General features: G+C 33.3%; 3 protein-coding genes across 6 annotated transcripts; 1 reads left to right on the forward strand and 2 right to left on the reverse strand.

Annotated features, from left to right (window-relative positions):
• Positions 1-8,493: 8,493 nt before the first annotated feature.
• On the forward strand, positions 8,494-12,559 carry LOC25489341 (uncharacterized). Its single transcript, XM_013605256.3, has 5 exons — positions 8,494-8,921; positions 9,041-9,195; positions 10,362-11,208; positions 11,300-11,830; positions 12,277-12,559. Exons 3-5 carry the CDS (start codon positions 10,378-10,380, stop codon positions 12,382-12,384), a joined length of 1,470 nt encoding a protein of 489 aa, XP_013460710.1. The 5' UTR covers positions 8,494-8,921; positions 9,041-9,195; positions 10,362-10,377; the 3' UTR covers positions 12,385-12,559.
• A 1,459-nt stretch (positions 12,560-14,018) lies between these two features.
• LOC25489342 (ARF guanine-nucleotide exchange factor GNOM) lies at positions 14,019-21,306 on the reverse strand. 2 transcript variants are annotated; one of them, XM_013605257.3, is made up of 4 exons: positions 21,066-21,306; positions 20,627-20,721; positions 19,313-20,087; positions 14,019-18,244 (listed from the first exon to the last, which is right to left on the reverse strand). In XM_013605257.3, exons 3-4 carry the CDS (start codon positions 20,051-20,053, stop codon positions 14,561-14,563), a joined length of 4,425 nt encoding a protein of 1,474 aa, XP_013460711.1. In that variant the 5' UTR covers positions 20,054-20,087; positions 20,627-20,721; positions 21,066-21,306; the 3' UTR covers positions 14,019-14,560. The 2 variants fall into 2 exon arrangements, with proteins under 2 accessions (XP_013460711.1, XP_039687336.1); XM_039831402.1 differs by lacking the exon at positions 20,627-20,721.
• Positions 21,307-23,570: 2,264 nt separating this feature from the next.
• On the reverse strand, positions 23,571-27,942 carry LOC25489343 (uncharacterized). Of its 3 annotated transcripts, none has more exons than XM_024777761.2 (8): positions 27,451-27,942; positions 26,278-26,358; positions 26,076-26,176; positions 25,871-25,967; positions 25,647-25,774; positions 25,476-25,560; positions 25,260-25,389; positions 23,571-24,592 (listed from the first exon to the last, which is right to left on the reverse strand). In XM_024777761.2, the coding sequence occupies exons 5-8, from the start codon at positions 25,726-25,728 to the stop codon at positions 24,233-24,235; spliced, it is 657 nt and encodes a 218-aa protein (XP_024633529.1). In that variant the 5' UTR covers positions 25,729-25,774; positions 25,871-25,967; positions 26,076-26,176; positions 26,278-26,358; positions 27,451-27,942; the 3' UTR covers positions 23,571-24,232. The 3 variants fall into 3 exon arrangements, with proteins under 3 accessions (XP_024633529.1, XP_024633525.1, XP_024633526.1); XM_024777757.2 differs by having other exon boundaries at positions 26,278-26,423; XM_024777758.2 differs by having other exon boundaries at positions 26,278-26,445.
• Positions 27,943-27,947: the final 5 nt, after the last annotated feature.

The following is a 27,947-nucleotide window of genomic DNA, read 5'->3' on the forward strand; positions in this document are numbered from 1 at the left end:
ACACTACCGTCGTTGCCGTTGTAACACACTCCATAATCCAAGAGCACTACAATCGCTTAGTTTAACTAATTAATCAATTAGTTAAATTTAGTATTTTTATATATTCAAAATTAAATTGAGAACAAATATAATATATTATAATTAATAATAACTATAATATGCTAATAAGAGTTTATTATAAAAACTATACACAAAACAAATATTTGTAATTAATCAATTAGTTAAATTTAATATTTTTGTATATTCTAAATTAAATTGACAACGCTTATAAATTAGGTCTATACACAGATACCCTCTTGCATTAGGTCTTTTGTTGTTCAGAACAAGTTAGGGATGCCTAACTATAGATTTATAAATTATTAGAGAGGTTTTAGTATAGTCTCCCTCCTTCTCTTTTCTTTTTTCCACTTTTGGTTAATATATGTTGGTAGTCTAGCACTTTGCAAGCTACTTTTTGGTTTTTTTTTTTTTTTTAAAGATTTCAAAAAAAAAAATCTTCTTTATATTTTCAAAATATTTTTTTTTTTTTTTTGGAAATTTATTCAAAAATAGTAGAAACTATGTCAAACTCATTTGGTATAAGTTAAAAAAGATATGTTGACATTCACTGACTTTAATATCCATTGTTTGAGATTTTACATAGTAAAAATCACATATTTTTTTTCAAAATGACATCTTTCAAAAATGATTTTTATGAAAAGCTATTTGAAATAGCATTTTTTTTTTAGAATTTTTCAAAATTTTAGTATAAAAAAAATTATAACAAAATGATGAAATACTTAGAATGACATTTTTAAGATAAGTTATTCAAACAAATTTTTCTTTTAAAGATTTCCTTCAAAATTTCTTTGTTAAAAAAATTATAACAAAAACATATTACATTACAAAAATCTATTTTTAAAAAATCTATAACAAATGGGCCCTTAACCTTGCGACCACCACCATTGGAGAACTTACAAACCCCAAAAAAAATTCAGTCCAAACAATCATTTTTTATCCACCTTTATCTTGGTTTAGTTCGGATGTAGTTGATCCATTTTTTGACTCAACCGCACAGTTCGGTCCAGTTTGCAATTTTTATTTTATCAACCAAGTCAAACCGAAGCAAACCACAACATAACATAAAAGAAACAGTAATTAAACTTTTATCACCCAACCAACTACTCATAAAAATTGAATAGAAAATTTCATAAAATGACATGTTTTTCCTCTCCTTTTGTTTTTGACTAAGAAATGTTTTTTCTCTTGTTTAATTTCTTCTATGCTTTTGATTTCAAAAATGTATTTATGTTTTTTAATTTCATTCTACTTGCATTTTTGCATATATGTTTATGTTAGATATATCTTTTGTTAATATTTTGCATTTTTCACTTAAGAGGGTTTCTTTTAAGTCCATGTTTTTAATTTGATCGATGTTGATGGAAACATTGTTCGATGAAAATTATTTGGTCTATGTTGATGGAAACATTGTTGGATGAAAATGAAATTGTAATGTCAGATCAAATTTCAAACATTGTTGTTGGAAAAAAGTTGTTTTTAACTTGATTTTAATGTTGGAAATAAAAAATTGCATCGTCTCCCAAAAAACTGAATCAACCCAAACTGCATTGGTTTGGTTTTTATTTTCAAAGACAACCAAATTAAATTGCATATTTTTTTATCTTACGTTTCGGATAACTTTTAACATCAAAATTGAACTAAGATGCACTCTGAACACTCTTAATATTATTGGTTATAGTGGTTGTAACACACTTTGATGAAGATTTTCTAACAATATTTTGGTTACAGTGGTTGTGACACACTTTAATTAATTAAATATACTATTCATTCCAAGTTTAAGGAAGTTCATGAAGGGATGTTATTTACACCAAAGTAGTTGTCTTGTTCTTTATTTGGAACAACGACCAATTTAGGGGAATTAGATGTGTGTATGAGGGGTCACAACCTATGTAAATCAAGAAGTTATTTAAAATATGCGCAGGTGAAATCTCAGATTCAGTTACTTCAGAACTTGGGGCTGATAAATTACCAATAAAAAATATCCTTTCAGCTACTTTAGGCGAAGTACCAGATCCAAGAATGTTGATCCTCCTCCTATTAGGGTACAATGAAGCCTTCTTTTTTTGAGAGAAAACGAGACATGAGAAGACAAGAGTTTAAAGAAACTAGGCAATTAATTAAGGGAATGTCACAAATACCTTATGGTCCAATTCTGACCCACCGAAGAAGCTGGTGCAGCTGACCTCTTCTTTAAGGATGCAAGGGTGGTAGGGTCTACGATGTAAGCAATTTGAACACCACTAGATATAATATATCTCCTATGAAGAAGAGGAATTTCATCTTTTTTCATCTTCATCCATCACGTTGGACACTTGCACTTTGCCCTAATCGACACAACCTCGACTAGCATCAGCAGCTGCTTGGGTTTGGAAATAACGGGAAGACTACATTGGATTGGAAAGTCTAACTTGTTAGTAGGCTTTCTTACCAGTGGTCGCTCTCTGAGAGTAGAGCTTCTCAAACTAAGAAAATAGCTGATCGCGAACTAAATTTCACCTATTGACGAAGGTGTTGGATTCCCTAGGGCAACTGTCAAAGGCTCTAACCAAAATGCCTGAATTTTGTTCCAACCAAAACGAGAAAGATGATCTATGGAATCATGGTCCAAGAGAGTCTCTGAGATAACTAGGACCAGTGAATCATACCCAAGTAGGGCTGGAAATGAGTCGAGTCGAACCGAACTTGTCTGAGCTTTACTTGACTCGATAAGAAATGGTTTGGCTCGAAACTCGACTCGAGTTCGACACGAACCTTTTTTTTAGCTCGAGTTCGGCTCGTTTAAAGTTCACGAGATTCGACTTGATAGGTTCATTAGCTCAATTCAAATAACCATGACCAGGGTTCGAACCCCGGTACCTCCACGTATGTGTGTGAGTTTATAATGGCTTTGCAATTTCGTCTATCTAGTATAAAAAAAAAAAGAGAATAATTAGATCCACAATTTTTTTTAAAGACAAGTCCATTAAAATCGATTAAATTCAAACAATTTCATAGATAAAATCACAAAAAATATAACTGTATACAAAGGCTCTGTTTGGTAAAAATAAGCTATAAGCTAGCTGATAGCTGATGACTGATAGTTTATAGCTGAAAAGCTTGCTTATTAAAAATAATGTGTTTGGTAAAATTAGCTGTTGAAGTGACTGATAAGTATAAAAGGACATAAAAGGACATGTTTTTTTTTTAATATACATATAGACACACACATTTTTTTTGTAATGTATTTATTTTTTAATATTTTTAATTATAGTTAAATATGTTTTTGGTCCCTATAAATATTCAAACTTTTGATCTTAGTCTCCATAAAAAAATTCTTCGACCTTTAATACTAAAAAAGAAATTCACCGACAATTTTGATCTCTGCTTTATGAATCCCAAAAATCCCAAAAATAAGAGAGAGGTGGAAACAAAATGTGAGCTATAATATATAAAATTTTACAACGTACAATAGACTGGTTATTTTTTCCTTTAAAAAAAAAATAGGCTAGTTATTTTTTGTGTGGTGTACGGCAGGTGATCGTTGTCGTGGACGATCAAATTTAAGTATTTTAAAACAAGTAGTACAAGGTAGTTAACCTTGGTTGTCTCTCGAGGATTTCTGATTTAGCAATTACCAATAACAAGAACAACAACTATGAATTCAAAAATATAAATCGGGGGTTTTTGTTTGGTTGTAAAGAAAAGTAAATAGGATGATGAATTCAATTAATAGAAAAACAATCTACTGATTTTAAGAAACTTTGTTTATCATCTATCACAGGTTCTCAGAGAGTATTTGTTAAGAGTTTATGCTTTGGTTGATTATAAAACTCATTTAACAAGCGAAAATCGGTTTTATATAGAATTCGTTTGATTAAGCATCATACGTGTTCAACTAACTATGGTGATGATCAAGCGTCACCAAGAACAAAGTTAATATCATAACAAGATTCGATCAACCCTTTTTGCAAGCGAAAAGAAAGCATGTATATTTTTCTGTTCAAATTAATTTACACAAGTGATGGATTAATTCGAACAATCTCAACGGTATGAATATGAAACAGAATAATTAAGCATCAATTGTACCAAATTCATACACATAAGAGAGACAAGAAAATTGATATATGATCAGCATAAACATAACAAATTGCTATTAAAACCGAACCTCAAGAGTCACAACAAAGTTCCTTTGCCAATGGATCGAAAGAGAGATTAGTTCTCCATAGCAAGCGGCTGCCTTAGGGTTTCTATTTTCTGAAACGTGAATGCAGAATGAGCAGCCCTAGCTGTGTTTTTTAGTTTTTATCTTACATGGGAAAAACGGGCCTTACAAGTATCGGGCCGAAAAACAAATGTTGCCTCGAAATTAATTATTTAAAATAACGTCTGGAACAAAATGCGATTATTTGACTCCTTTGCGCTCGGAACTGGGTTTTGGCCTCAACATGAAAGTTGTAGCATTTGCTCTTAGCTTTCTAACACATGGTCGCGGGCCTCAAACTGATAAATGCAACTCCAGTTATACCCTACGCAATGAAAGGTGTCAAATTATTGTTTATTCAGAAAATAAGTAGCGTAAATAAAATAAATGCAAAATTAAACTAAACTTAGAAAACACATTAAAAACACTAAAATTAAAGGGAGAAATCATAGAATTTCCATAGCATAAGATAGAAGAAAGTACATTAAAAATGCACTGATCAACAGATTAGTTATAGCAAAATATAAAGCATTTCTTTAAAAATAAAAAAAAATACACACATATATATAAAATGCTCCTTAAAAAAAAAAAAAACGTGACATTTTTTTTTAAGGAAAAAATGGGGCGGTTATAAAGATGAACATGGATAGTTGTTTAATTAAAAAAATAATTAATTTAAATTAATAGGGTTAAAATTGGAAGAAAATATAAAAAGCTACTTTAAATAACTTTTCAAAAAACACTATAAGCACATGAAAAAAGCTTGTTACCAAACACACCACATTTTCATCTAACCAGCTTATAAGCTAATCCAACAAACTATAAACTAACTTTTTTATATTATCAAACACAGCCAGAGACAATAATTATTTTAATGGGCAAAAAAAATCCCATAAACAATTATTATTTGTTTTCAAAACCACTTGAATGGAATAATAATAGCACCAACAATTAGCTATTAATTTTAGCACTACATGTCCATTCCATTTACTTCGCAGTTTCAGGCTTTGTTTTATATATGAGTCTGCTTTCTTCGCATGTGAAAACCTTCGATGTGGGACTTCTTTGATTGTACTCAGTAACTTATTTCAAAGCTTAAACTAATAAGATATCAACATTTAAGGTTTCTCACTTCCTCTTAAACTCATAAAGCTTCTTGTATTAACACAAAGTTTTAATATTAATAATATAAACATATATAACTTAATGTGTATATATTCCTTCAACCAAAAAAAAAACTTTAATGTGTGTATATTTACCGAGCCAACTTATGAACTAAACAAGTTAAACTATATATAACTCAAGTTCAGCTTATTTATGTAATTTTATGGAACGAACTTAATTCTCAACTCAAATTCAGCTCATTTGGTTCATGAACCAAGTTCAACGAGTTCATCTTCGAGTCGAGCTCCGAACTATATTCGAGTTGGTTCGGTTCATTTCCAGCCCTATACCCAAGGGACACATGATGTACAAGGCCAAATTGTCGGGCCACAATGCGAATATTTGTTGTTTCTACAGAGTTAGGTTTCAAGCAACATAGCAGATCATTAGATGTTAAAACATTTCCCCAATTGTCTTGCACGAGGACTCTATATGATGGAGAATGGTTGCGGAATGAAGATTGGACCAAATGGGAATTTTGTTTCCGAAGAATATCGGATCCCAATTGATGGGATGAGTAAGATATTTTACAAAATTGTCCTTCCATAATTGTATGAGAAAAATAAATTAAAGAATCGAAAGAATATAGAGTAATAAATAGCTAAGAGTATAATAAGAAAAGTAAAATTAATATTTCATTGATATTGTATGCGACTTATAATTTTAGACAATTTTTTTTTTCTAAAACCAACAATTTGGTACGGAGTCAGTACATCTTTTAATAATTAAAAAAATTGATTTCACATTTCATGAAAATTAATTCCTTGTATGTATCTAAACATCAAGGAGTGTTAACCAATCAATTGTGCTCAAATAGTTAACGAGATTAACCAAATGACAAATTGATGATAATAATTTAAATTTGATTCTTGGAATAATTCTTTAGGACATGGTTTGAATGATTGGCGAAGGTTTACCTGACTTCCAAGTCGTGTCATGCGTGGTGGTCTCACTGGACTGGAGATCTAACACTTATTAGGTGGTAGCAGTCAGTCAGCCAATGAATTGTCACCAAGTATCACCATTAATGGTCCCATTCTCATACCTTTCTTTCCTTGGTTGGACCACCCACCTTGTATTTTAGGCCACTAAACTCTAAACACATATCTTTTGACGTTAATTAATTCATCCAATCAAAGACAATCTCAGTGATGATATTTTTTTATTTCAAAATGCAAGCCATGAGCGATGATATTTCAAAATTCAAACGCCAACCGAAGCTCTACATGTACTTTCATGGTTGTTGAAAGTTCTATGAACCACCAATGAGCATTTTTTTTTGGGTGAAATTAATCACATAGTATGAATTTGAATAGTTTAAGTAAAGTAGAAATCATGTATTAAACCATCCACGATAATTATCAATTGGTCTCATTGAAATTGATATGTTTTCTGATCTTACATGAGAAGGTGCGTCTCTTGTATATACTTCCTCCGTCTCAAATTGTATGTCACTTTAGAAAAAATATTTGTCCCAAATTGTATGTCACTTTACAATACCAATGAAACATTAATGTTACTTTTCCTATTATATCATTAACTATTTATTACTCTTTCTTCTTTCAATTCTTTCATTTATCTTTCTCATATCATTTATTAAGGATAATTTTGTAAAACAACTCATAATATCTCTTTCCGACACAATATTAATTACATTTCTTAATATGTGTGAAATGCTCAAAACGTCATACAATTTGGGACGGAGGGAGTATTTTTTTTTGTTAAGTAGTATGGCGGTTTGAGAAATTCACTTTAAAGTTGAATAAAGATGATGTCCGAGGTTCGAATCCAACCCCTGTATATATTATGCATTATCCCTTATCAAATGAGCTAAACTCACGAAAACTTGTATTTTTTTATCTAAACAGAATAAAATAATATAACAACGTAAAAATTATACAAAAAAGTCAACCTACGAATTTTAAGAATTATAACTTTCCGTGTTAATTAATTAAGGAATACATTTTAATTTCCGTATTTGGCGGAATTCATGGGATGTGGTGGTCCTAAAAATGAACCTTAGTTGTATTCGTTGTTCAACTTTTCGTTGGTTTTATCATTTTCCTTCTATATAACTAGCGGAAAAGCAAACATGACGTGCAAGTCTATCTACCTTTTTATAACATCTAATGGCGTATCTATATCATCATATCTTATTATAAATTTTCCGTAATCCTTAAAAAAAACTGCATATGTTTCCCTTTTAACTGTAAATTGTTTCGATCTACTTTATTGAATAAGATATTGTTCCTCCTTTTTATATATGAGAATTAAACAAAATGTCAGGTAGATTAGAGGTTAGAATTCACCTTTTTTGAGGTTAATAAGTGGGGGTGTCTGGGGTTCAAACCCAGCCTCCGCATATAACAATGCATGTCCCTGCCAACTGAGCTATGCTCACGGAAACTATATCAACCATATTCTAATCAATGGATTTAAGAATAAAATTGTTTGACATAATTTAGGTATAATAAAAATAGGCTATACCAAAAAAGTTTATGTATCCCTTTTATTGGAAGTATAGATTTTATTCATCTTGAAAACTATTTCTTCAAAGACCTTAAAAACTCGGTTAAAATCATACATTTAATATTACAAATAAAATGATGATATTTGAAAACCAACATTGTTTGACACAAAGTAAATACTTATGTCGATTATCAGTTTGGTTCATGTTGCATCGCTCATTAGTTTATCTAAAATATAATATATATTTTAGAGATCAATTTTTTAAATGAATTTCAATTATCTCAAGAGATTAATTTTCAAAGTTTTGCACACATACACCTAAATTTACCCCCAAAAATATTGCATTTTAAAATTTGTCTTGATTTACATGGAGTATATAGCACGATGGATGCTATGGAAATTAAAAAGGTAGGCTGACCTAATGTATCTTGACATTTGGACATGATGGGTGTTGTAAAAATTAAAAAATTAGGCTAAAAGACCTAATATAATTTGACATTTGGACATGATTAAGACCACTGATACTAAATAGCACTTCCATCTGTCAATATTTAAACCCTAGTACTTTAAGTGGTGGACATATTTACATAAAATAAAGAAAAAAATTGAGACAAACAAACAAACTTTTCAAAGAAATTTCCTTGATCTTATTATTATACTATATATTTCTTGGAATTTCATGATACTGTATATGTATGCAATGCCATACCAACATTGGACACGACATGACCATAATGTTCCATAAATAAAGAGTGTACCCTACAAGGACCCAACAAAATTGTGCAATTCTCTTCTCACCATAGACTGTGTTGGAACGTGCAAATTTCTCCTTTATATGCACCAAATTTAAACGGCCAATGATGACTCAAGATCATTTTAAGGATTTTGCAACACAAAAATAAACTAGGAAAAAAAATTAAATAATAAAATTAAAAAAAAAAAAAGGAGGAAGAGGAAAATATTTCTGAAAAATGCAGAATTTACCTAATTCTGCAGATGGAATATTCTGATCATAGACCCTTTTTTTCTATTCTTAATCTTCATCAACGTAATCATCTTGTTCATAATTTTCATCTGGGTCATTGTTATTTTCACTTTTTTACGTTAAAGTTTATACCTTTTTGTGGAATTTTTGTAACAAAATATTGATGTTTTGTTTCATTGCAGAGGCAGAGGAGGTTGCAATAAGAAATATCATAGCTTGTGGGCAAATACGAGTAGCAGAATCGTCGTCGTCGTCATCAATTCATCATCATCATCATCATCATCGTATAATAAAGCAAAACAAAAAGGAAAGAATTCATATTAAGATTGTTGACAAGGTACGATGTAAGATGTTTGTTGCTTGAAGAATTTTGTTTTTCTGTTGTTTTCCGTGATTGTTGGAAATTTAGTTCTGTGTTTCTCCCTCCCCCTGCAAATAATCATTATCTTATTATATTTACTTTTGTTTTTTTCCATTTTAAGTGTTAGTTTTTTATGGTGAAATTTAATAGCTTGTTAGTTTTATGTGATGTTTAATAAATGGATTTTTTCTTCTTCTTGTTTTGGTATGTATACCTTGAATTGATTAGTTTAACTTGATTCTGTTTGTCTATGCACATTCTGTTAAATTCTGTAAATCTCAGATTTTGCTGGAATTTATGTTCATTTATTTTTATTTAATCAACAAGCCAAAAATATTTTATATTTTCTTATTTTTTGACTTTGGTCAAAATTAAATTGACTTGTTTTGAAGTACAATTTAAGTGATTAGAGCAGAAAACAATCTATACATTGATCTAACTTGTTAAAAAATTGGTGTTTAGTGCTGAAGATTTTTAGTGCTGAAGATAAAACAATAAACAATGTAAAATCTCAGGCCATTTTTGAAATAAAAGAAATGTAATACTTATTATTAATATTAAGATCAAACCATTCATTTATGGTTTCAAAACTTCATGTGAAGAAAAACAACACTCTCAAGGGAATAGGGATCATTATAAATTGAAATTATAAAACAAAGTAATTAGATAATAATTTTTTGTTTTATAAGGATACCCTTTCACTCTATAGTTGAGCCATTTTGAGATACAATAGGTCCAATATTAAAGAGTATTTCAATGTTTTATATACATATATAACCACTACATAGATTTAAATGATTGACTAAAGGTATCTGAGTTTGTTATACCAAAAACAAAAGGTATCTGAGTTTGGCTTGTTGTGGCTAGTGGAGTGGTTTAGATCTTTTACAAAAGCACAATGTAAGGTGTATAACTTCTAGGCTTCCTTGGTCGATAAGAAAGTTCGGTGGTGCATCCACTGATTAGTTGCGACAGTTTCACTGATAAAGATTCTTCTGCAGATCAAGAATGCAAGATCAAATACACCCTTCCATTGATTCTTATTGTCATTTTTACTAATTGAAATAATCTATGATCTTTTAGTTGTAATCATTTATCTGAATTCTTGCTGATTTTTTTATTTCAATTTTCAAATGTAACAGGGTGAAGAAGAAAAAGATGAATCAAGACCGGATGGAATCTTGTCATGATCATCTTAAAATAACAAGATTACCTTATATACCAGAAAAAATAGGTGACTTGGTTTCATTCTCAATAAGAGTAGGCATAATTATCTGCCTTATAGCATCGATATCACTTGCTATCCATTCAACATTCGCTAAACCAGACCGATGGTTTCCATTACCGGAGCATTTACATGTTATACAGAATGTTTCAGTCATTACCATTGACACAATACCAACAAACATCTCACATATTGTATTCGGCATTGCTGGTTCATCGAAAATGTGGCATAGCCGTAGCAACTACAGCAAGCTTTGGTGGAATCCAACTGCTTGCAGAGGTTTTGTCTGGTTCGACAAGAAACCAAAGAATTTGAAGCCGGACAATATGCTAATTCCATATAAAATCTCACAGGGATGGACTAAGTTCAGGTACTTGCACTCTGCGTCCGCAGTTCGGATATCGCGGATAGTTTACGAAAGCTTTAGACTTGGTTTGCCAAATGTTAGGTGGTTTGTAATGGGAGATGATGATACGGTGTTTTTCCCCGAGAATTTAGTTACTGTGTTGGGAAAATATGATCACAATCAATTGTATTATATTGGTGGGAATTCTGAGAGTGTGGAACAAGATGTTATGCATTCTTATGATATGGCTTTTGGTGGCGGTGGTATTGCAATCAGTTATGCATTAGCAGCTAAACTAGCCAATATTATGGATTCTTGTCTTCATAGATACTATTATTTTTATGGTTCTGATCAAAGAATTTGGGCCTGTGTAAACGAATTAGGAGTATCTCTTACCAGAGAAAGAGGATTCCATCAGGTATACACAAAACATACACATTAATTACACTACACAGTACTTTTCTGTATTCTATGGGAAATTTACTGTTTTATGGTCTTTTTTCTTCCAGCTCGACATTAGAGGGAATCCATATGGTCTTTTAGCTGCGCACCCTCTGGCACCGCTTGTGTCACTCCATCACCTTGATCAATTGAACCCGGTGTTTCCGGACCAAAGTCAAATCTCTTCATTAAAAAAACTCATCAGTGCATACGAAATTGACCCTGCAAGGATAGTGCAGCAAAGCGTTTGCTATGATCATAGGCGAAGATGGTCAATATCTATTTCTTGGGGCTACACAATACAAATCTATACATCGTTGTTGATAACAGCGGATTTGCAGATGCCATTTCAGACATTTAAAACATGGCGAAGTTCAAGTGATGGTCCTTTCACGTTTAATACTCGATGGATGAACCCTGACGTATGCCAGCAGCCATCTATATTTTTCCTGGATCAGGTTAGCGAGGCGAGGACTGGAAGTGTCACTACCTATAAGAGATATGCTGACAAGGATGGAAAGAAGTGCAAGAGAGCAGATGGAGAAGTGCAGAGAATTAAAGTTTCTGCCTTGAAGCTGGATCCAGAATATTGGAAGAATGTACTACCCTCTCTCCCTCTCTCTCTCTCTTTCAAATACAAACACACACAGACACAAAGTTCCCTTTTGGACAAACAGCTAAATTAACGCTTATATATAAGCTATTTCTTCAAGAAAAGATAAAATATAGCCAATTTGTTTACATACAAGCTATAAACTATTTTGATAAGATATGAAGAGTTTATGGATCTAATCTGAAAACAGCTTATGGACATGTCATAAGTTGTTTTCATGCTCTCTCAAATAGTCTCACGCGTCTTTATGCTAGTAGATAAACTGAATGAAGTATATACAAACAGCCACAAAATCAAAACAAAAACAGCACTAGATTTTTAAATTCTGATCCATTAAAGCTAATGTACTTGAATAATATTGAAATTCCTTTAGCATTTTGAGTTTAAGTATGACTTTTAAATTGATAATTTGATTTGACTGTTTTAAATCAGGTACCACGTAGGCAATGCTGCAACTTCATGGATGGTGGAAGCATAAAGGATGGAAGTGTGCATATCAGAATAAGGAAGTGCAGGCCTCAAGAAACAATTACTATTTAGAGATTAGTTGTTTTTGTTGGTCGGTATAGATTACTATAGAAGTTAAGTGAGTCTTGTAGGGTTGTACTTCACATTTTCAGCTATGTAGATATATAATTGTCAGAATACTCATATAATCTCAACTTTTAATAAATAAATGTCTTAGGAAGTTTTCCACTTGTGTTTTGAAGTGATATTATAGATGTCCCTATCCCTCTTATCGTTTATCTCATTCCTTTTTGGGATGGAATGTAACACAATTTTGATCACGTAGGGTAGGACATGGAGATACAATGAGAAATCTTAATTTAATGCTAGGATTATAATTATGTGTGTTTGTGGCGATTAATTGAATTAAGAGCTTGGTAAACAGCAAATTTGATAAACTACCTACTGTGAAACAATCTGATTGAGTGTTGAAAACAGTAGATGAGAGTCTAAATTTGGTCTTTCTTTCGCACACATACCATTGTCAATTAGTGATTTTATTAATAGTAATGGTACACCTATAGGGCCAAGCTTTGCTACTATTTCAACATTAAAGTTTAGAACAAAGATACCTTTGATTCTATTCATATCAAACAAAATACTAAATCACAAAGACAAACAAACACGTTCAAGAGTTAATGAATGAAATCAACTTGTATTGAAAGATACATTTCTAGGAAAAATAACAGGAAAAACATGGTTGGTATAAAAGACATTCAATATTTAATACACTTGAAACGCATACTATATTTCTTATACTTATGAACAATAGAGTAATCCTTATCCAATTGCTTTTATAAATAAGGGTTAATAATGTTTTTCACCCCTGTAATATATGTCATTTTCGGTTTTCGCCCCTATAAAATTTTCGGTGTGATTTGCACCCTCGTAAAATTTTTATTTTCCGGAAAACACCTTTAATAGGCCATTTTTAGAATTTTTTTTCAAGAAATTTTGGTTTTTGAATGGCCTATTAAGGGTGTTTTCCGGAAAATAAAAATTTTACGAAGGTGCAAATCAAACCGAAAATTTTATAGGGGCGAAAACCGGAAATGACATATATTACAGGGGTGAAAAATACTATTAACCCTATAAATAAAGAAGGAAGACAGAGAGTACTTTTTTTAATTGAAAGTTAGAAGACCTGTTATCAGTTAAGAATGACATTGTCTATTATCTGTTGTTTACCATCCAACTAGTACAGGTGAACTAATTTATTTTTGGTATGACAGGTGAACTAATTTTCCGCAAAGGAAATATGCAAGTCCACATAATCCAATCAGGATAATGCCATAACGCATAAAACGCCTAGGCCAAATTTTGGCACCAAAACAGGAAAATACAAATATGTATGTAACTACTGATTATTAAATACATCACAAAGACACAAACATAACAATTAATATATTTCAAAAACAATGCATTAGCGCGTCAGGGTTTATCACACTTGGCAAATATATGAAAGCCAGCAAAATAAGAGCTACTAGTCATAGCCCTGCAGTTAGGGAGAAATCAAGTTCTGTACAAAATATTTTTGGAAATTTATGGCGAACTATCCCCAATGCAGCATCGTGGTTAGAAAGCAAGGCAAATAGTTCCCGCTAGAGGGCTGAAATCTATCTGAAGCTATAACTGTAATACATATTTGTGCAAAAAAAGAGTTCAGATTTGAATCAGGAAACTGAAAAATGCTACAATTGTTTTATTTCAATATGATGAACTTTTTTATATACATATACAGTGTCTCAAATCAGGTAGTGCTTTCACGGTTACAACACAATTGACTACTTAACAATAAACTAACAAACCTGATTCAACTAACTTTTAATAACATGAAGCTTCTATGGAAGGCGGGATAAAGTAGAAATGCCAGACAGACAGATGAAAATGTGATTTTTGTTACAACACAATTAACTCCTTGACAACAAACTAACAAACCTGATTTAACTAATTCTTAAGAATGAGAAGCTTCTGTGTAAGGCGGGAAAAAGTGGAAGTGACATACAAACATATGGAGATGTGATTTTAGACATTAGACAGACAAAAATCTTCGCCTGAGAATTCTTGTTGTAATTGCATCTACCATTAGCAAAACAAAATTAACAAGTGAACATGATTCTTCTGAATAATCAGTATTTTAGCTTCAGGGGTTGTGTGTACGAGTATGAACATAAAAAACCCATTCAAGTGAAAACAACATTGAATCTCATTAACCAACAATGCCAGCATCTTCAAGGTTGGGGATTTCACTTGAAGGGACGGAAACTTTTTCATCAGGTAACAAACCTCCTACTGATTCACCCTGTTTGTACTGTGAATGTTCAGAATCTTGCTCAGGGAATACCTCAAGTTGCAATGAAGGTGATATGTTATTCACATGAAGCCAAGTTAATTCCCAAAGACTGTCACCACCCAATGCACTCCTCTGGGCCAGTATACCCCTCATTTTCATAGCAAGCAACGAGTTTTTAAGCAGGTCAGGCACTGTTTCTTGAAGCTTTTCACTTCTTTTCCCCCTAACCTTCACCTTCATATATTTTTCCATTCTCGTCAGTACACCTAACCATAGCTTGCAGAAGGTAGTTAATTGTGATAAAACTGGGAGTGATTGAAGAAAAACTTTGGACAAGAGCTTCACTGCTAAGATAAGGGTGCCTTCCATATTGCGGTAGTCCTTCTGAGAATGTCCCTGTGAAATCTCGAGAAGATCATCAAGCACAGTGAAGATCACAAGATCGAAACAGTCCAACCACTTGCCATATGGGAGATAAATGTCATCTGCTCCTATCAAGCACTTCTGCAAAGATGATAAAGCATGATTTCTAACCTCCTCTCTCTGGTCTAAACACACTTTCCTTAGACCTTGTCCTAGTATCAACCACATGTCTCCAATATCCTTAGATAACTTAGTCATTTGCTCATCTTCCATTGCTTCCTTACCCTCGCTAGTCCACTGGGCCAAGCAATTGACAGACCCTGTCATGAGATCTAGTGCCCGCACAGATCGCTCGGCTTGGCCAACACGAGACTCAGCAAACTGCCTTGCAGTATCTACACAGAGAACATAATTGGCTGGAAGCAAGTGGGCACCATCAGACATAATGAAAAGAAGTGCATCAAACCCAGCCTCAGATGCTTCTATGTGCCTAGCAGTGATGGAAAGTAGTGATGTAATTGCACGCCATCCTAATTGGGATCTTATGTGAGAAGCATTTGCCTTCACAAGGCGGCTGACTTCCTGAGTAATCTGTTCACAGTAAGCATCAGCGACACGCGCATCAAGCTTTAAGACAAGTTGCAAAGATCTCAAAAGTTCATCAGCAATGTTTTCCTTGTAGGGGAGCAATCGCTGGCAAATGCGCAGGAGTCCAAAAACAGCCTTCTCTACTAAGGCACAGGGCATTACAGTTGACTGAACGATATTGGATATGTGGTCATATACACCCGGCCAAAGAATCCCTATTCTATCCCTGTTATTCAAAGTGATTGCAATCAGCAACTCTAGGCAGAAAACAGCAGTATCTTCATCCTCCGGTGTGCTGTTAACTTTTTGAGGTCGACCTGCGGCCCAAATAAGTGCCTTTGCAAGCTGTTCAAGAGATTTAGCTTGCAGAAATTTACTCTCTGTAAATATGCTGTCAATGTGACACTTCTGTATTGTTTGAAGAGTGCGCTGATGAGCAGCAAGCTGTTGTTCAGTAGGTTGTGATCTTGGCTCCTCAGTGTCAAGAGACAAGAGTTGACTAAACCTACCCATCAATCCTGAGGATCTCCTTGGCGTGCCAATAGATTGCATATGAGCTGAAGATAAAGAATTCACAATAGGCTTGCCATGCACAGTTTCAGCAGAAAGCTCCGACTCATCAGCTGCATCACTGGCAACACGGGCAGGAAGAAGACCTAGCTTGTGCAATCTTAAGATGCAATCAAGAATATTTCTCCAACCTGTGCGTATGTAATCACCATACCTATTTGCAATAGTGAACACTGTTACAGTTGCCATTCTTGCTTTCATGTCATCTCCAAAGGCAAGGACTGGTTCCTCAACTAATGATGGGTTTAGAAGTGTAGTGAACTTACAAAGCGACACTACCAGATCATCAAGAACGTCTTCAAGATGATGGCAAGCAGAAATCTTAGCAATAGCTAAGAATCCGTCCATACATGTTTGGTACACATCTTCATGTTCAGCATGATCGAATACAACAGAGATGGCAGCAATAGTTGGGCCTGACATTATGGCAAACATGTCATGATCAAGGTAGGCCTTGGAACCAGATACAATGAAGGGAGCAGTTTTCTTTGACTTATGCATTAAATCGATCCATCGACTTGGTGTCATTTCAGGAAACCCAACACCTTGTTCAGGGGTTGTGCGGATTTCATTCTTACAAATTGAATGATAAATCTCTGTTAGGAATTCTCGAGGAAGATCACTGCCACCATTTATATGCCTATTATTCCTGATAAAGTCCTCTTCTGTCATCTTCTTTTTAACCTGCACATTGTGCTGGTCTGTATTAAGCATTATCATTGAGTATGATAACACAAGAGCAGCATCCTTGTTAGCTAGGATATGTGGTGACTGTTCATAGTATCTCTCAGAGAAAGCTTCAAGCACCCTATGTATCTTTTGTGACTCTCCAGGCAGTCTGAAAGTCTCCAGAAATAGACGAAGAGCTGTGTCTAAGTTCATATCCTGGAAATCAAATGTTCCGGCAAATTCATGAAGAACCTGAACACAAAATTCATCATGATTTCCAAGAAAATCACCAACAAGATTCTTATCCAACCCAGCAGTGTATCTGAAAAAGCAGGCAACACTTTGGGGATCAAGTTTGTCAGGCAAAAGATGTGTTCCCTGGAGAAACTCCAAACCTTTCTTAGGATCACGATTGAAGTGGTCAGCACCAATCATCAATCTTCTTTTTATGTACTTTCTGCGGCGAGTGAAAGTAACCCAATGATTTGGATCGCCATAATTTTCACATTTAACCATCCAGAATGGAATATACTCTTCAAGATTCACAGGAGAATATTCTGAGTTTGCAGATCCATTGGCTATCCTTTCAGCCATTCCCTGTATAACAGCAATAAGACCATCCAAAGCAAGAATATGCATGGCAGACAATGGACAGTTCACAGGAAATGCACTTCTTGACAGCAAATTAGCAAGGTCTTCAAAGACATTACTGCAAGTTATGTCGCTGTCAAAGTTAGCATACATATCAACCATAAATGTCTTTTGTCTGCAGAAGTCAACCAGGGCTTCCATGGCTACCTCTTGCTGCTGATACGAAGCCCCATATCTGCTTTGCGCAAGTCTTAAAATGACACAAGTAAAAAATGCTTCTAGCTGTAATTTGAGTTCTGTACGAAGATGGTGATAAAGATTGAGAACAATGCTACACACCATTGAAAGTATAAGTGGACTCATTGACAAACCAAATTGCATCAGATTATGAAAAAGCTCATCCTGGATCAAGCTTAGCAACCTTGGATGACGGTGAATGGAAGGCCCTCCAAGTTCTATAGCCGAATTGATTAGAGTTAAAGCAAAAAGGGGTACATCTTCATCAAATGCTATAGTGTTCGATCTAGGACCAAGTTCCATATTCTCAATAACATTCAGCAAAGAACACAAAAAGTGAAATATTTCCACCATGCAAGGAACACCATATGGTTCAGTCATGAGATGTACGTCATATGATGCACTCTCCTTGCCAGTAAGAGCTATCGCTGTGTTTTCATCCATCATAGTTACTGTCACAACACTTGCAGCATTAGAAGCAAAATTTGAGGGTAGCGGCTGATTATCATATTCAGAACTCATGCTGCCATTCTCCAACTTTCTACTTCCAAAAGCATACTCATTATTTAGGCCTCCTCCAGTCTGCAGGAACAAACAGCAGATATAAATATTCATAGAGATATCGTAAATATCAAGTTCCTGACAAGTGACAACCCAAACAGAGATGGATACAGAGGGAAGCAAGTGTGGCTGAATGCCCCCTCCACAAACATTACTATCAGTTTTCTTATGGAAGATTATAAGTTATAATACTATGATAATTTTTAAAAAAATATCCACATTCATAAGTGATTCACATTATAAACTAGGTAGGTGATTTCTTGTTGTGTTTTCTACTACATATTCATGTGTTTGCTGTAAGTTATAATACCATATTAATATAGAAATAATATGAATATCATTTTAAATATTTTATTTTCAGTTTTATAAAAAATCCATTTTTTCTACATACTTTATTTTACATATATACGAAGAAGAGCTCTTTCCTAATACCAACTATACGAAGAAAGACGGTAAAGATAGTTAAAATATTTCTTCTTGTTGGGGACTGGAGGAACAGAGGGAAACAGAGGCGTGTCAAGTCCATCTTGGATGTTCAGATAGTCAGCAGGTAAAAGACAACTAGTGGTATATAAACTCCCAAAAATCCCTGGTATATTTTTATTGCATAAAATATAATGACCGAAATTACAATATAAATGGTTAGTAATTTTTAATCTGTTTCCTATAGAATTGGCAAATTTGATTTTAGTCTATAAAAAAATTATTCATTGTTTCCTATATTCAACAAAAATAATGCTGTTAGTCCTCATTGGTCAATCATCAGCAACTAAAAGCACACAATTTTTGCACTTTTTAAGGACAAAAATGAATACAATTTTTGTGGGGACGAATATCAAAATTTTCAATTCAATAGGGATCAAAAATGAATTTAACCCCAACTTGAATAGGTGGTTGACAATATTCTGTCAGAAGAACAGACAACCAAACTGATAACATATCACTAAGTGTTGCATAACAGAAGCAATAATTAATATAAGAGCATCCCCCCATCCCACCCTAATTTCCCTTTCTATTATTTTTATTTGCACCAGCTAAAAGAATAATAATGGAAAAGAACTTGAAATAAAGGTAACATTATCCTTATACCTCCTGTTTCAGATTAGAGCTTCCATTAACCAATGCATGGTCTGTGTTGTCGACGTCTTGAAGGTGAGAAAAAATACACCTAACAAGTTCATGCATTGTGTACCGTGATATCTGCTGCAATGACTCACCTTTGTTTCCAGCTTGATGAACTATACGGAAACAAGTATTCACTATGGTGCAAACATGTTGGTTACTTAGCATAACAGATGCTTTACTTTTCATACATGCTAGGAGAACTTGTAGTATCTTTATTAAAACAACTTCTTCTGAAGAAGTATCAGTAACCTCAAATCTGCAGCTAGTGACGGCATCAACCACCAAGTGAATGGCATCCTCAACATTGACAGTATTATGATCAATGACATCAAGTGTCAAGATCTTGTAAACAGATGACAAAGCAACGCCTGTAATTGCTGCACCGGTTTCATCAGACCGAATCACATCAAGAAAAGGCTGTAGATACAGGGTAGGGTTAATAGCTTGCCACTGATGGTGGTTCCATGAAAATATTTGTCTCTTCAATGCCTTAAAAGACTGAATAAGAGTGTGTTCCAGATGATCATCGCCTGACATATAACGACTTCCCCATCTTACATTTCTTCTCATTACAGCCAAAACAGCACCAATTTCTGAATTTATCATGCACGATAAAGTTGTTCTGCTAGGACAGGCAGCATCACATTCTTCAGGTTCTTCCTCCTCTATTGAATTGATACCCGTTTGCAGCTTTAGACGTCCCATTTTTTCAATATTCTTTGTACGGTAGAGCAAAAATCTGGTAGAGGTCCAAATGCTAGGTTATGAACAAAGGTCTTCTATAAAAAAGAGACAATAATAGCAAGGTTTCCACTAACCAAATATTGTAAGAGTCTAATAACTATAACCATGTATGGACAAATGCAAACAAATTCTACAAAACAAAGTCGTCCAATCATAATTCACCATCTTGCTACAAGAGAACTATATATCCACAGACAGTATAACATCAATGCATGAATAATCATTTTGCCACAGTGCAGTAAGATTTTAAGAAGTAATATAAGGTGTAACTGTTTTGGATTTGAAAAAACTAGAGTTTCCTTTTAGAGATTTATAAAAAAAATCTGAAGCTAATCTCGATTTGTTCACTAGCTAAAAAATCCTTTTTTTTTTTAAATCCGAACCTCCTACTCTTAAGTTCCTTGCTTTTAGGAAAAAAAATAAGAATAGGATCAGCTTTTCATTTTAAGGTTAAAAATGATTTTCTACAAAACCTTAAACAAACACTATTAAAATGATAAAAGTGAGGTACTACTAAGAGAGTAAACCTAATACCTATACTATGAGACGTGTCTCGCAACAGCTTTAGCGTGCAATCGTTGAAGAATCACCGTGCAAAGTGGAGCTCTGATCTACTTCGACACAATTATCTGGTGCAAATAAATTGTACAAAGACATTCAATCACAATTCACCAAGTTGCTATATATCATCAGTGTAAAATACTTTTTTACACAAACGTAAAATCATTGAATCACAATGCAGTTAGATTTTGAAACTACTTTACTTTATCTGCTACTAAATTCATAACTTATAGTCAAACATTGATTGAATAAGTCAAAACAGAGTCTTATGTTGTGAATCGCAGCGATTTAGCGCGCAATTGTGAATCGCGATGCCGAGCTCTGATCTGCTATGACGCAAATCAAGCTGGAATCGAACCAGAAAGAAGAAGGAAAGGAAATTCTAGAGAGAGAGAGAGAGAGAGAGAGAAACCTGGATGGAGTTTGTTACAGTTTCCGGCGGACGACAAAGGACTCCGGCTGGCTTTCCGGTGAGATTTTCGGTTTAAACAAACCGTTGAGTTGAGATCAGTGTGACTTCAATGAAATTTGTTTATGATAGAACATTGCATTTCTTGTTTTTAGGGTTTTAATTGTTAACAGTACAAAAAAAATGAAAAAGTAAAGTTGGTGGATTCAGCTTGGGAGTTGGGATTATTACTGAGTCAGGAGTTTGTGTTTTTCCTTTTTCTTGTTTTTCATCTATTTTCTTTCCTTTCCCAATTTGGTCAAAAAATTAAATAAAATCCTCTCTTTTATTTTTCTTTTGACATTATCTGTTTTATTTTTTTCCTCCTATATATGTAGAGAGTTGTAATTTTGTCTTTTGGCTTGTAATTGTTTTTAATCTATCTACTTTACTATATAGGACAATCTTGTCCTTTTTTTGACCATTTTGCCCTTATTAAGGGTATTTTAGTAAATTGTAATTGGATAATGTTATATTATATATACAGAAACTTCCCTAAAGAGGTCGTAATAAGTTGTTTTGAATAAATAAGTTGTTCTGAATAAGCTGTTTTTGAAAAAGAGGTCGTAATAAGCTGTTTTGCATCATTAAGCTGTTTTGAATAAGCTGTTTTTCAGAAGAGGACGTAATAAGCTGTTTTTGCATAAATAAGTTGTTTTGAATAAGTTGTTTTTGAAAATGAGGTCGTAATAAGCTGTTTTGCATAAATAAGCTGTTTTTGAAAATGATGTCGTAATAAGTTGTTTTTTATAAATAAGCTGTTTTGAATAAGCTGTTTTTAAAAAAGAGATTGTAATAAGTTGTTTTGTATAAATAAGTTGTTTTTGAAAAGAGTTCGTAATAAGCTTTTTTGGATAAATAAGCTGTTTTGAATAAGTTGTTTTTTAAAAAGAGGTCGTAATAAACTGTTTTGCATAAATAAGTTATTTTGAATAAGTTGTTTTTGAAAAAGAGATCTTAATGAGCTATTTTTTTGCATAAATAAGTTGTCTTGAATAAGTTGTTTTTTGAAAAGAGGTTGTAATAAGCTGTTTTGCATAAATAAGCTATTTTGAATAAACTGTTTTTTGAAAAGAGGTTGTAATAAGTTGTTTTGCATAAATAAGCTGTTTTGAATAAGCTGTTTTTGAAAATGAGGTCGTAATAAACTGTTTTGCATAAATAAGCTGTTTTGAATAAGCTGTTTTTGAAAATGAGGTTGTAATAAGCAGTTTTGGATAAATAAGTTGTTTTGAATAAGTTGTTTTAGAAAAAAGAGGTCGTAATAAGTTGTTTTGTATAAATAAGTTGTTTTGAATAAGCGGTTTTTGAAAAGAGGTTGTAATAAGCTGTTTTACATCAATAAGTTGTTTTGAATAAGTTATTTTTTGAAAAGAGGTCGTAATAAGCTGTTTTGCATAAATAAGTTGTTTTGAATAAGCTGTTTTTAAAAAAAGAGGTCGTAATAAGCTGTTTTGTATAAATAAGTTGTTTTGAATAGGCGGTTTTTGCAAATGAGGTCGTAATAAGCTGTTTTGTATAAATAAGTTGTTTTGAATAAGTTGTTTTTAAAAAAGATTGTAATAATTCAATAATGTCTAAAATTGAAATTTTGAATTATCATGAGGGCAAAATTGTCAATTTGTATGTTTAACCCCCCAAAACCCCCCAATTTGGGAGAACTTTAAAATTGGACAAATTAAGCCCTTCAAAACCCCCCAAAACATTTCCCTTGTTTTTTTAAAACTCGCAAACAAGGGTTTACACTCCATAAGCCTTTCCTTCCCCTCCAAAACCCCTATGTTTTGATTCTTTGGCAGTTTTGGACCCCCAGTCCATTGTTGACTCGGTCAACGCTGACGTGGCACCCTAAGTGAGGTGCCACGTGTCAAATTTTTTATTTTTTATTTTGCCTTGGGGGCTGTTTTGTATTTAAATTAGTTAGGGGTCCATAACCGCAACTTTTGAAAAGATAGGGGTTCAAAAGTGCAATTAAGCCTTTATTTTACTGTCAATGGCTGTTTTGTCTTAGTGTTATTTAAGTACTTCTGCTCTATTTGTTGTTTCATTGAATGAAAAAAATTCTAAGCTCTGAGATGGAGTCACCAATGTGCAATGTAACTTGGAAAATAGTGGTTCATGTTACACTATAACTAGACCATCCACCCGTGCTATCGCACGGGTCATATTGACGGCAAACAAAGCAATACATATAAAATAACGTGCTTATGGTGCCAAAACAATGTTAATAATAAAAATACAATTAAAAAGGAGTTCGTGTTGGTACATTGCGAAAAATTTCTTTGTAAACAACAATCGAAATGCTATCCATGCTAACACCATTCTCATCAATCATTAGAATCTTCAGACCATTCTTTGATGTAACTCTGGATATTGCAAGATAATTACATCCTTCACTCTTACAATGAGTATTTTATACAGTATAGTAGTCAACTAAACAACATTATAATCATGGTCCTTTGACCCTTTTTGTAATACTGAAAAGAAAAAAACACATTTTTTTTAATCGGCAAATATTATTAAGCAAGGCTAAGGCTAGCACAAGGAGCACTAAATCCGCAAAGGAGAAAAAAGAGTACACTTAAAGAGTTCCTTATAAAAGACAGCACCTCTCCACCAAACTAAAACTCAATATAAAAAAAAAAAAAAAAAAAAAAACTATAATCCTATTACAGTACATAACAGGAACTAAAAATTGTACAAAATACAATTAGAAGCATCACCAACAGAACTGCCAAAACATCTAACAACGCACCAGAGCCGCACCTGCTAAAACAACCACAACAGCAGCAGCAAAACAAACACCAAAGGCATGGCTGCTATCAACCGCGCACCAGAAGCAACAGCAGGTATGACAGCACCCAGAAAAACAGTCCCTTCACCCGCATAAAACTCCAAGGCACCACTTCAGATTCCACCGTCATTCATAGAACAAACACGGTTGAATTTTCAGCCTCGATAAACTCCAAATCCACGATAACCTTTTTAATGTCCTGCACCACTTCTTCCACCTCTATACCGCCATTGTTAAAGATAACATTATTTCTAGCACTCCAAATAGCCCACATTACAGTATGCCAAATAAGCCTCATTCCTCTTCTTAGTTATTTCGTATTTGGTACCATGCCGTCTCAACACCTCCAATGAACAAACAAATTAGCGGGGATAATACAGTTCACATCTAGCCATATTTGAATTTTCGACCAAACCTTCCAAGTCTTAGTACAATGCAAGAAGAGATGGTTAGTTGTTTCTTCCACCTCATTACAGTTGATTGCAACATCTATATACCTCATTACAGTTGTTTCTTCCTCGTCAGTTACGAGTATCTTCATTCCTTTGAAAATTAAATGGTGAATATACATGGGTACATCGCTTTTGCATGTACTGCATTTCTTGCAACAAAGCTTTACTTCAAATATAGTGACCAATGAAGCACAATTGGTACATGACCGAAAATACCATTCTACCCCATTTGGTACATGACAAAGCTATATATTTTGATCGCAATACAAAGAACCAAAAAACAAATTAAAAAACAAAAAAGGAACATGTCAAGATGAACGTGATATAGTTTCTTATACTAAAGGCAAACATCATAGTTTCTAAATTACGGCATCATTGCAAGGGTAACAACATATGCTTTTTAAATTGTGGCATAATATAACAAATCTTCCACCAACAATATGTGAATCAAAAACACGCCCAACTTGCAAATCAACCAACATTCTATTTTCAAAATATTAGTTATTACTACTGATCTCATAGTTTTATCTGATTGACCTTGACACATGGCTAATAACAACCGTGTATTACAAAGAAACAAAGAACCAAAAATAAAATAAAAAGAACATGTCAGTATTGTTTCTGCTAATAAAGGCAAACAAATCTAACTACACAAAAAGTGAATCACCATTCTAGTTATAATAATACATGTCAGTATTTGCTTTCTAAATTACGGCATAATATAACAAATCTTCAACTAACATTCTATTTTAAAACTATTTTTTATCAATGATGGTCTCTTTGTTTAATCTCATCCCTGGCTCATAAATATGATACGCATCAATACTCACAACCATGGATTATTCGTTAGTATGTGAACTACCATACTTAATCAGCGACCATGTCAGTATCATTGATAAACAAATCAATTACCTCACTTGACTCAATCAGATTTTCAATCATCATCCTCTTTGTTTTGAGCAGATCATCTGACAACGACATAGAGCTGTGCATGGAAACTTGACTCACACCTTGAGTTAACTGAATTGCGGCACTCTTCATCCTAACAAATCACAAATAAACAAAATTTAAATGACACAACAACTGTAATAAGAACTACAATATATGGACAAAACCACAAAGTCATACTTCTTCTTATACTCGTCGATCTCTGGTAAATTTCCATTCAATATGACTTTTATTCCATAAAAGGAATTAGCAACACCCATGACACCTAACAAATAAATATATCAACATGTATCATAACTAATCTGTAACTATAAAAAATATCACAATGAAGTCAATTATTAGCTCTTATACCCATATACTTTCTTTGCTTGCAAAATTGCAATATCAATATCACCGTGGATGAGTGGTCGAATGTAGCTAAGGATTCAACCATCTTGTCAGCATAATCTCCCCACAATGAGCAGTGAATTTAATTGTTTCTGCACAAAAGAATGACCAAGCACCGCAATCAAGTATTAGTCGACACCGCAGTTATAGGGGAAACTTCAAAATGATTTAAAATTGAAGAAACTTACTCTAAATCCTCCAAAGTAAGATCAATCACCCTACTCTTCTGGCCATTCTTATCAGTTTCCCTGATGTTATCCCTCTCGATCACGTGACCAATCACATCTGACATAACAAAACAAATATTCAACACAAACATTTACCTAATCAATAACAAAAACAAAATGATAATATACTTGCAAATACACACATATGTGCTAATAATTGATGTACCTATTACTTTTCCCATATTTGATTCACCCGTCCATATGCACGGGTATCCTGCTAGAGCATATAAAACATCCTCAGCAAAGACTAAAGAAACGAACCTGAACCTGAATGGTAAAATAATAAATTTCAGTACATCAATTGCACAAAATCAAATTGCAGAAACTAAAAACATAAGTGAATGAGCTAAAGAGAAGAATAAAAGTACCTTAGTAAACCACAACGTGATTCAAGAAATATGCCCACTTGCTAAACTAAGTTACACATCATCCATATTCAGCTAAAAACCCTTTCATCTCATAAGCAAACTCAAAATCAATTGTGGATCCAATCCTATAAGGTCTTTAATTAACCCTGCACTTTCATAATGAAAATGCTGCTACATGAACAATAATAACTGCAATGGAAATTCACATCTGTTTTTGCTTTGGAGTAACTTTAGAAATATTGTCATGACAAATGGTATTAACAACCAAAGATGAAAAAGAAAAGGAATTTACTTAGCAAGCTACATGAGAGGAATTTTATTTTTCTCTTCAATATTGTTACAATAGCCATTATGACGTGCTGACATTCACTTACTCTAGGTTGTTAGCATCTACATATATAAATACCCTTGTAGTTTCTCTTTCACAGTTTAATGAGAATTAGAGATATTAATTCATTCATGGCACTATTCCCAATTTTACTCATAGGTATATCACTTTCTATTCCATGGATGCGAGATTAAAATCATGTGGAATTAGGTATGACATAAACAAAGAGATACACTAAAAATAAGTCACGCTGAAAATGTATCTGAAAAAATAAGACCCATTTTCATCACTTGTTAAGTCATCATGATTATAAGTCACATATATAAAATGCAGCTATGAGAGGTTAGTGTTAAGGACTTAATACACATATAACAAAAATTAATTTACGAATTGGATATAAAAATCTGCTCTGAAAAGTAGCTCAAGAAATTGGAGCAACAACTAAAAAATCCATCAAATAAGTAATTGCAATAACAATTAACAGGTATTAGACTGTATAGGATGAGTTGATTGCAATACTAAGGTAGGGCCTGTTTTTCTTTCTCAATAATAATCCGTTGTTGCTCATGTGATAATCATAGATAGATGAAACTAAGTAACACCACATATAAAGTATGATTGATGATGATGAAAATAAAAAGATTGATAATATCATGTCTGAATAATCGGCGATAGTAAAAAAAGAATATGAAATTTAAACCCAAAATTGAAACAGATCTGAGACTAAGTAAATCTATGAACATTAAATAATTTGATTGAAAGGCATTGGAGAAATCGCTCTGAAAGGGAGAACATGAAAGTAAAATGAAAAAGAAGAAGAACCCTAGAAAAGAGAGAAAGTATACCATTTTTGTTGATCTGAGAATTGGTGCTGCACTTCACTCTGAAGCAGTTCGGATAATGTTGGATTGAATGATGGTTATGGAACAGTGATTAGCAAGAGAGTGGGGGAAAATCCTTAAAATGACGATAATGAAGAAGAGGATTGAAAATTGAAATTGAGATTCGTATACAAAATCAAATGTGCCTCTTTGATTCAGAAAGATGTATTATTTGGTGTTTTTACTCATAGATTTTGAGAGATATTGAGTTGAATTTATGGAGGCTTTTGATTTTTTAGCAGGGAAACTGGAGTGAGAGAGAAGAGGGACTGAAATGGAAGATGACTTTCTCTCATCAGAGAAAAATGGGCGTGAGAGGAGAGGAGAGAGTGATCAAAAGGTAAGGAAATAGCATTGAAAAGAGTGGGTAACATTGAAGTCAATTTTTGAGCCATGTGCATGCCTCAAAATGAAGCGAGCATTGAATGTTTGATGGAATACCAATGTTTGATGGGTAACAG

Source organism: Medicago truncatula, chromosome 3 (assembly GCF_003473485.1).
Source record: "Medicago truncatula cultivar Jemalong A17 chromosome 3, MtrunA17r5.0-ANR, whole genome shotgun sequence".
Classification (NCBI taxonomy): Eukaryota; Viridiplantae; Streptophyta; class Magnoliopsida; order Fabales; family Fabaceae; genus Medicago; species Medicago truncatula.

Coding starts and splice junctions, on each gene's coding strand:
- LOC25489341 (XM_013605256.3), top strand. CDS start 10,378: ATGAATCAAGACCGGATGGAATCTTGTCATGATCATCTTAAAATAACA. Junction 11,209..11,299: donor GAGAAAGAGGATTCCATCAG/GTATACACAAAA, acceptor TTTTTCTTCCAG/CTCGACATTAGAGGGAATCC. Junction 11,831..12,276: donor ATCCAGAATATTGGAAGAAT/GTACTACCCTCT, acceptor GTTTTAAATCAG/GTACCACGTAGGCAATGCTG.
- LOC25489342 (XM_039831402.1), bottom strand. CDS start 20,053: ATGGGACGTCTAAAGCTGCAAACGGGTATCAATTCAATAGAGGAGGAA. Junction 18,245..19,312: donor GCTCTAATCTGAAACAGGAG/GTATAAGGATAA, acceptor TTGTTCCTGCAG/ACTGGAGGAGGCCTAAATAA.
- LOC25489343 (XM_024777761.2), bottom strand. CDS start 25,728: ATGGTTGAATCCTTAGCTACATTCGACCACTCATCCACGGTGATATTG. Junction 25,561..25,646: donor CAAGCAAAGAAAGTATATGG/GTATAAGAGCTA, acceptor TTTATTTGTTAG/GTGTCATGGGTGTTGCTAAT. Junction 24,593..25,259: donor ATCTGATTGAGTCAAGTGAG/GTAATTGATTTG, acceptor CAAAATATATAG/CTTTGTCATGTACCAAATGG.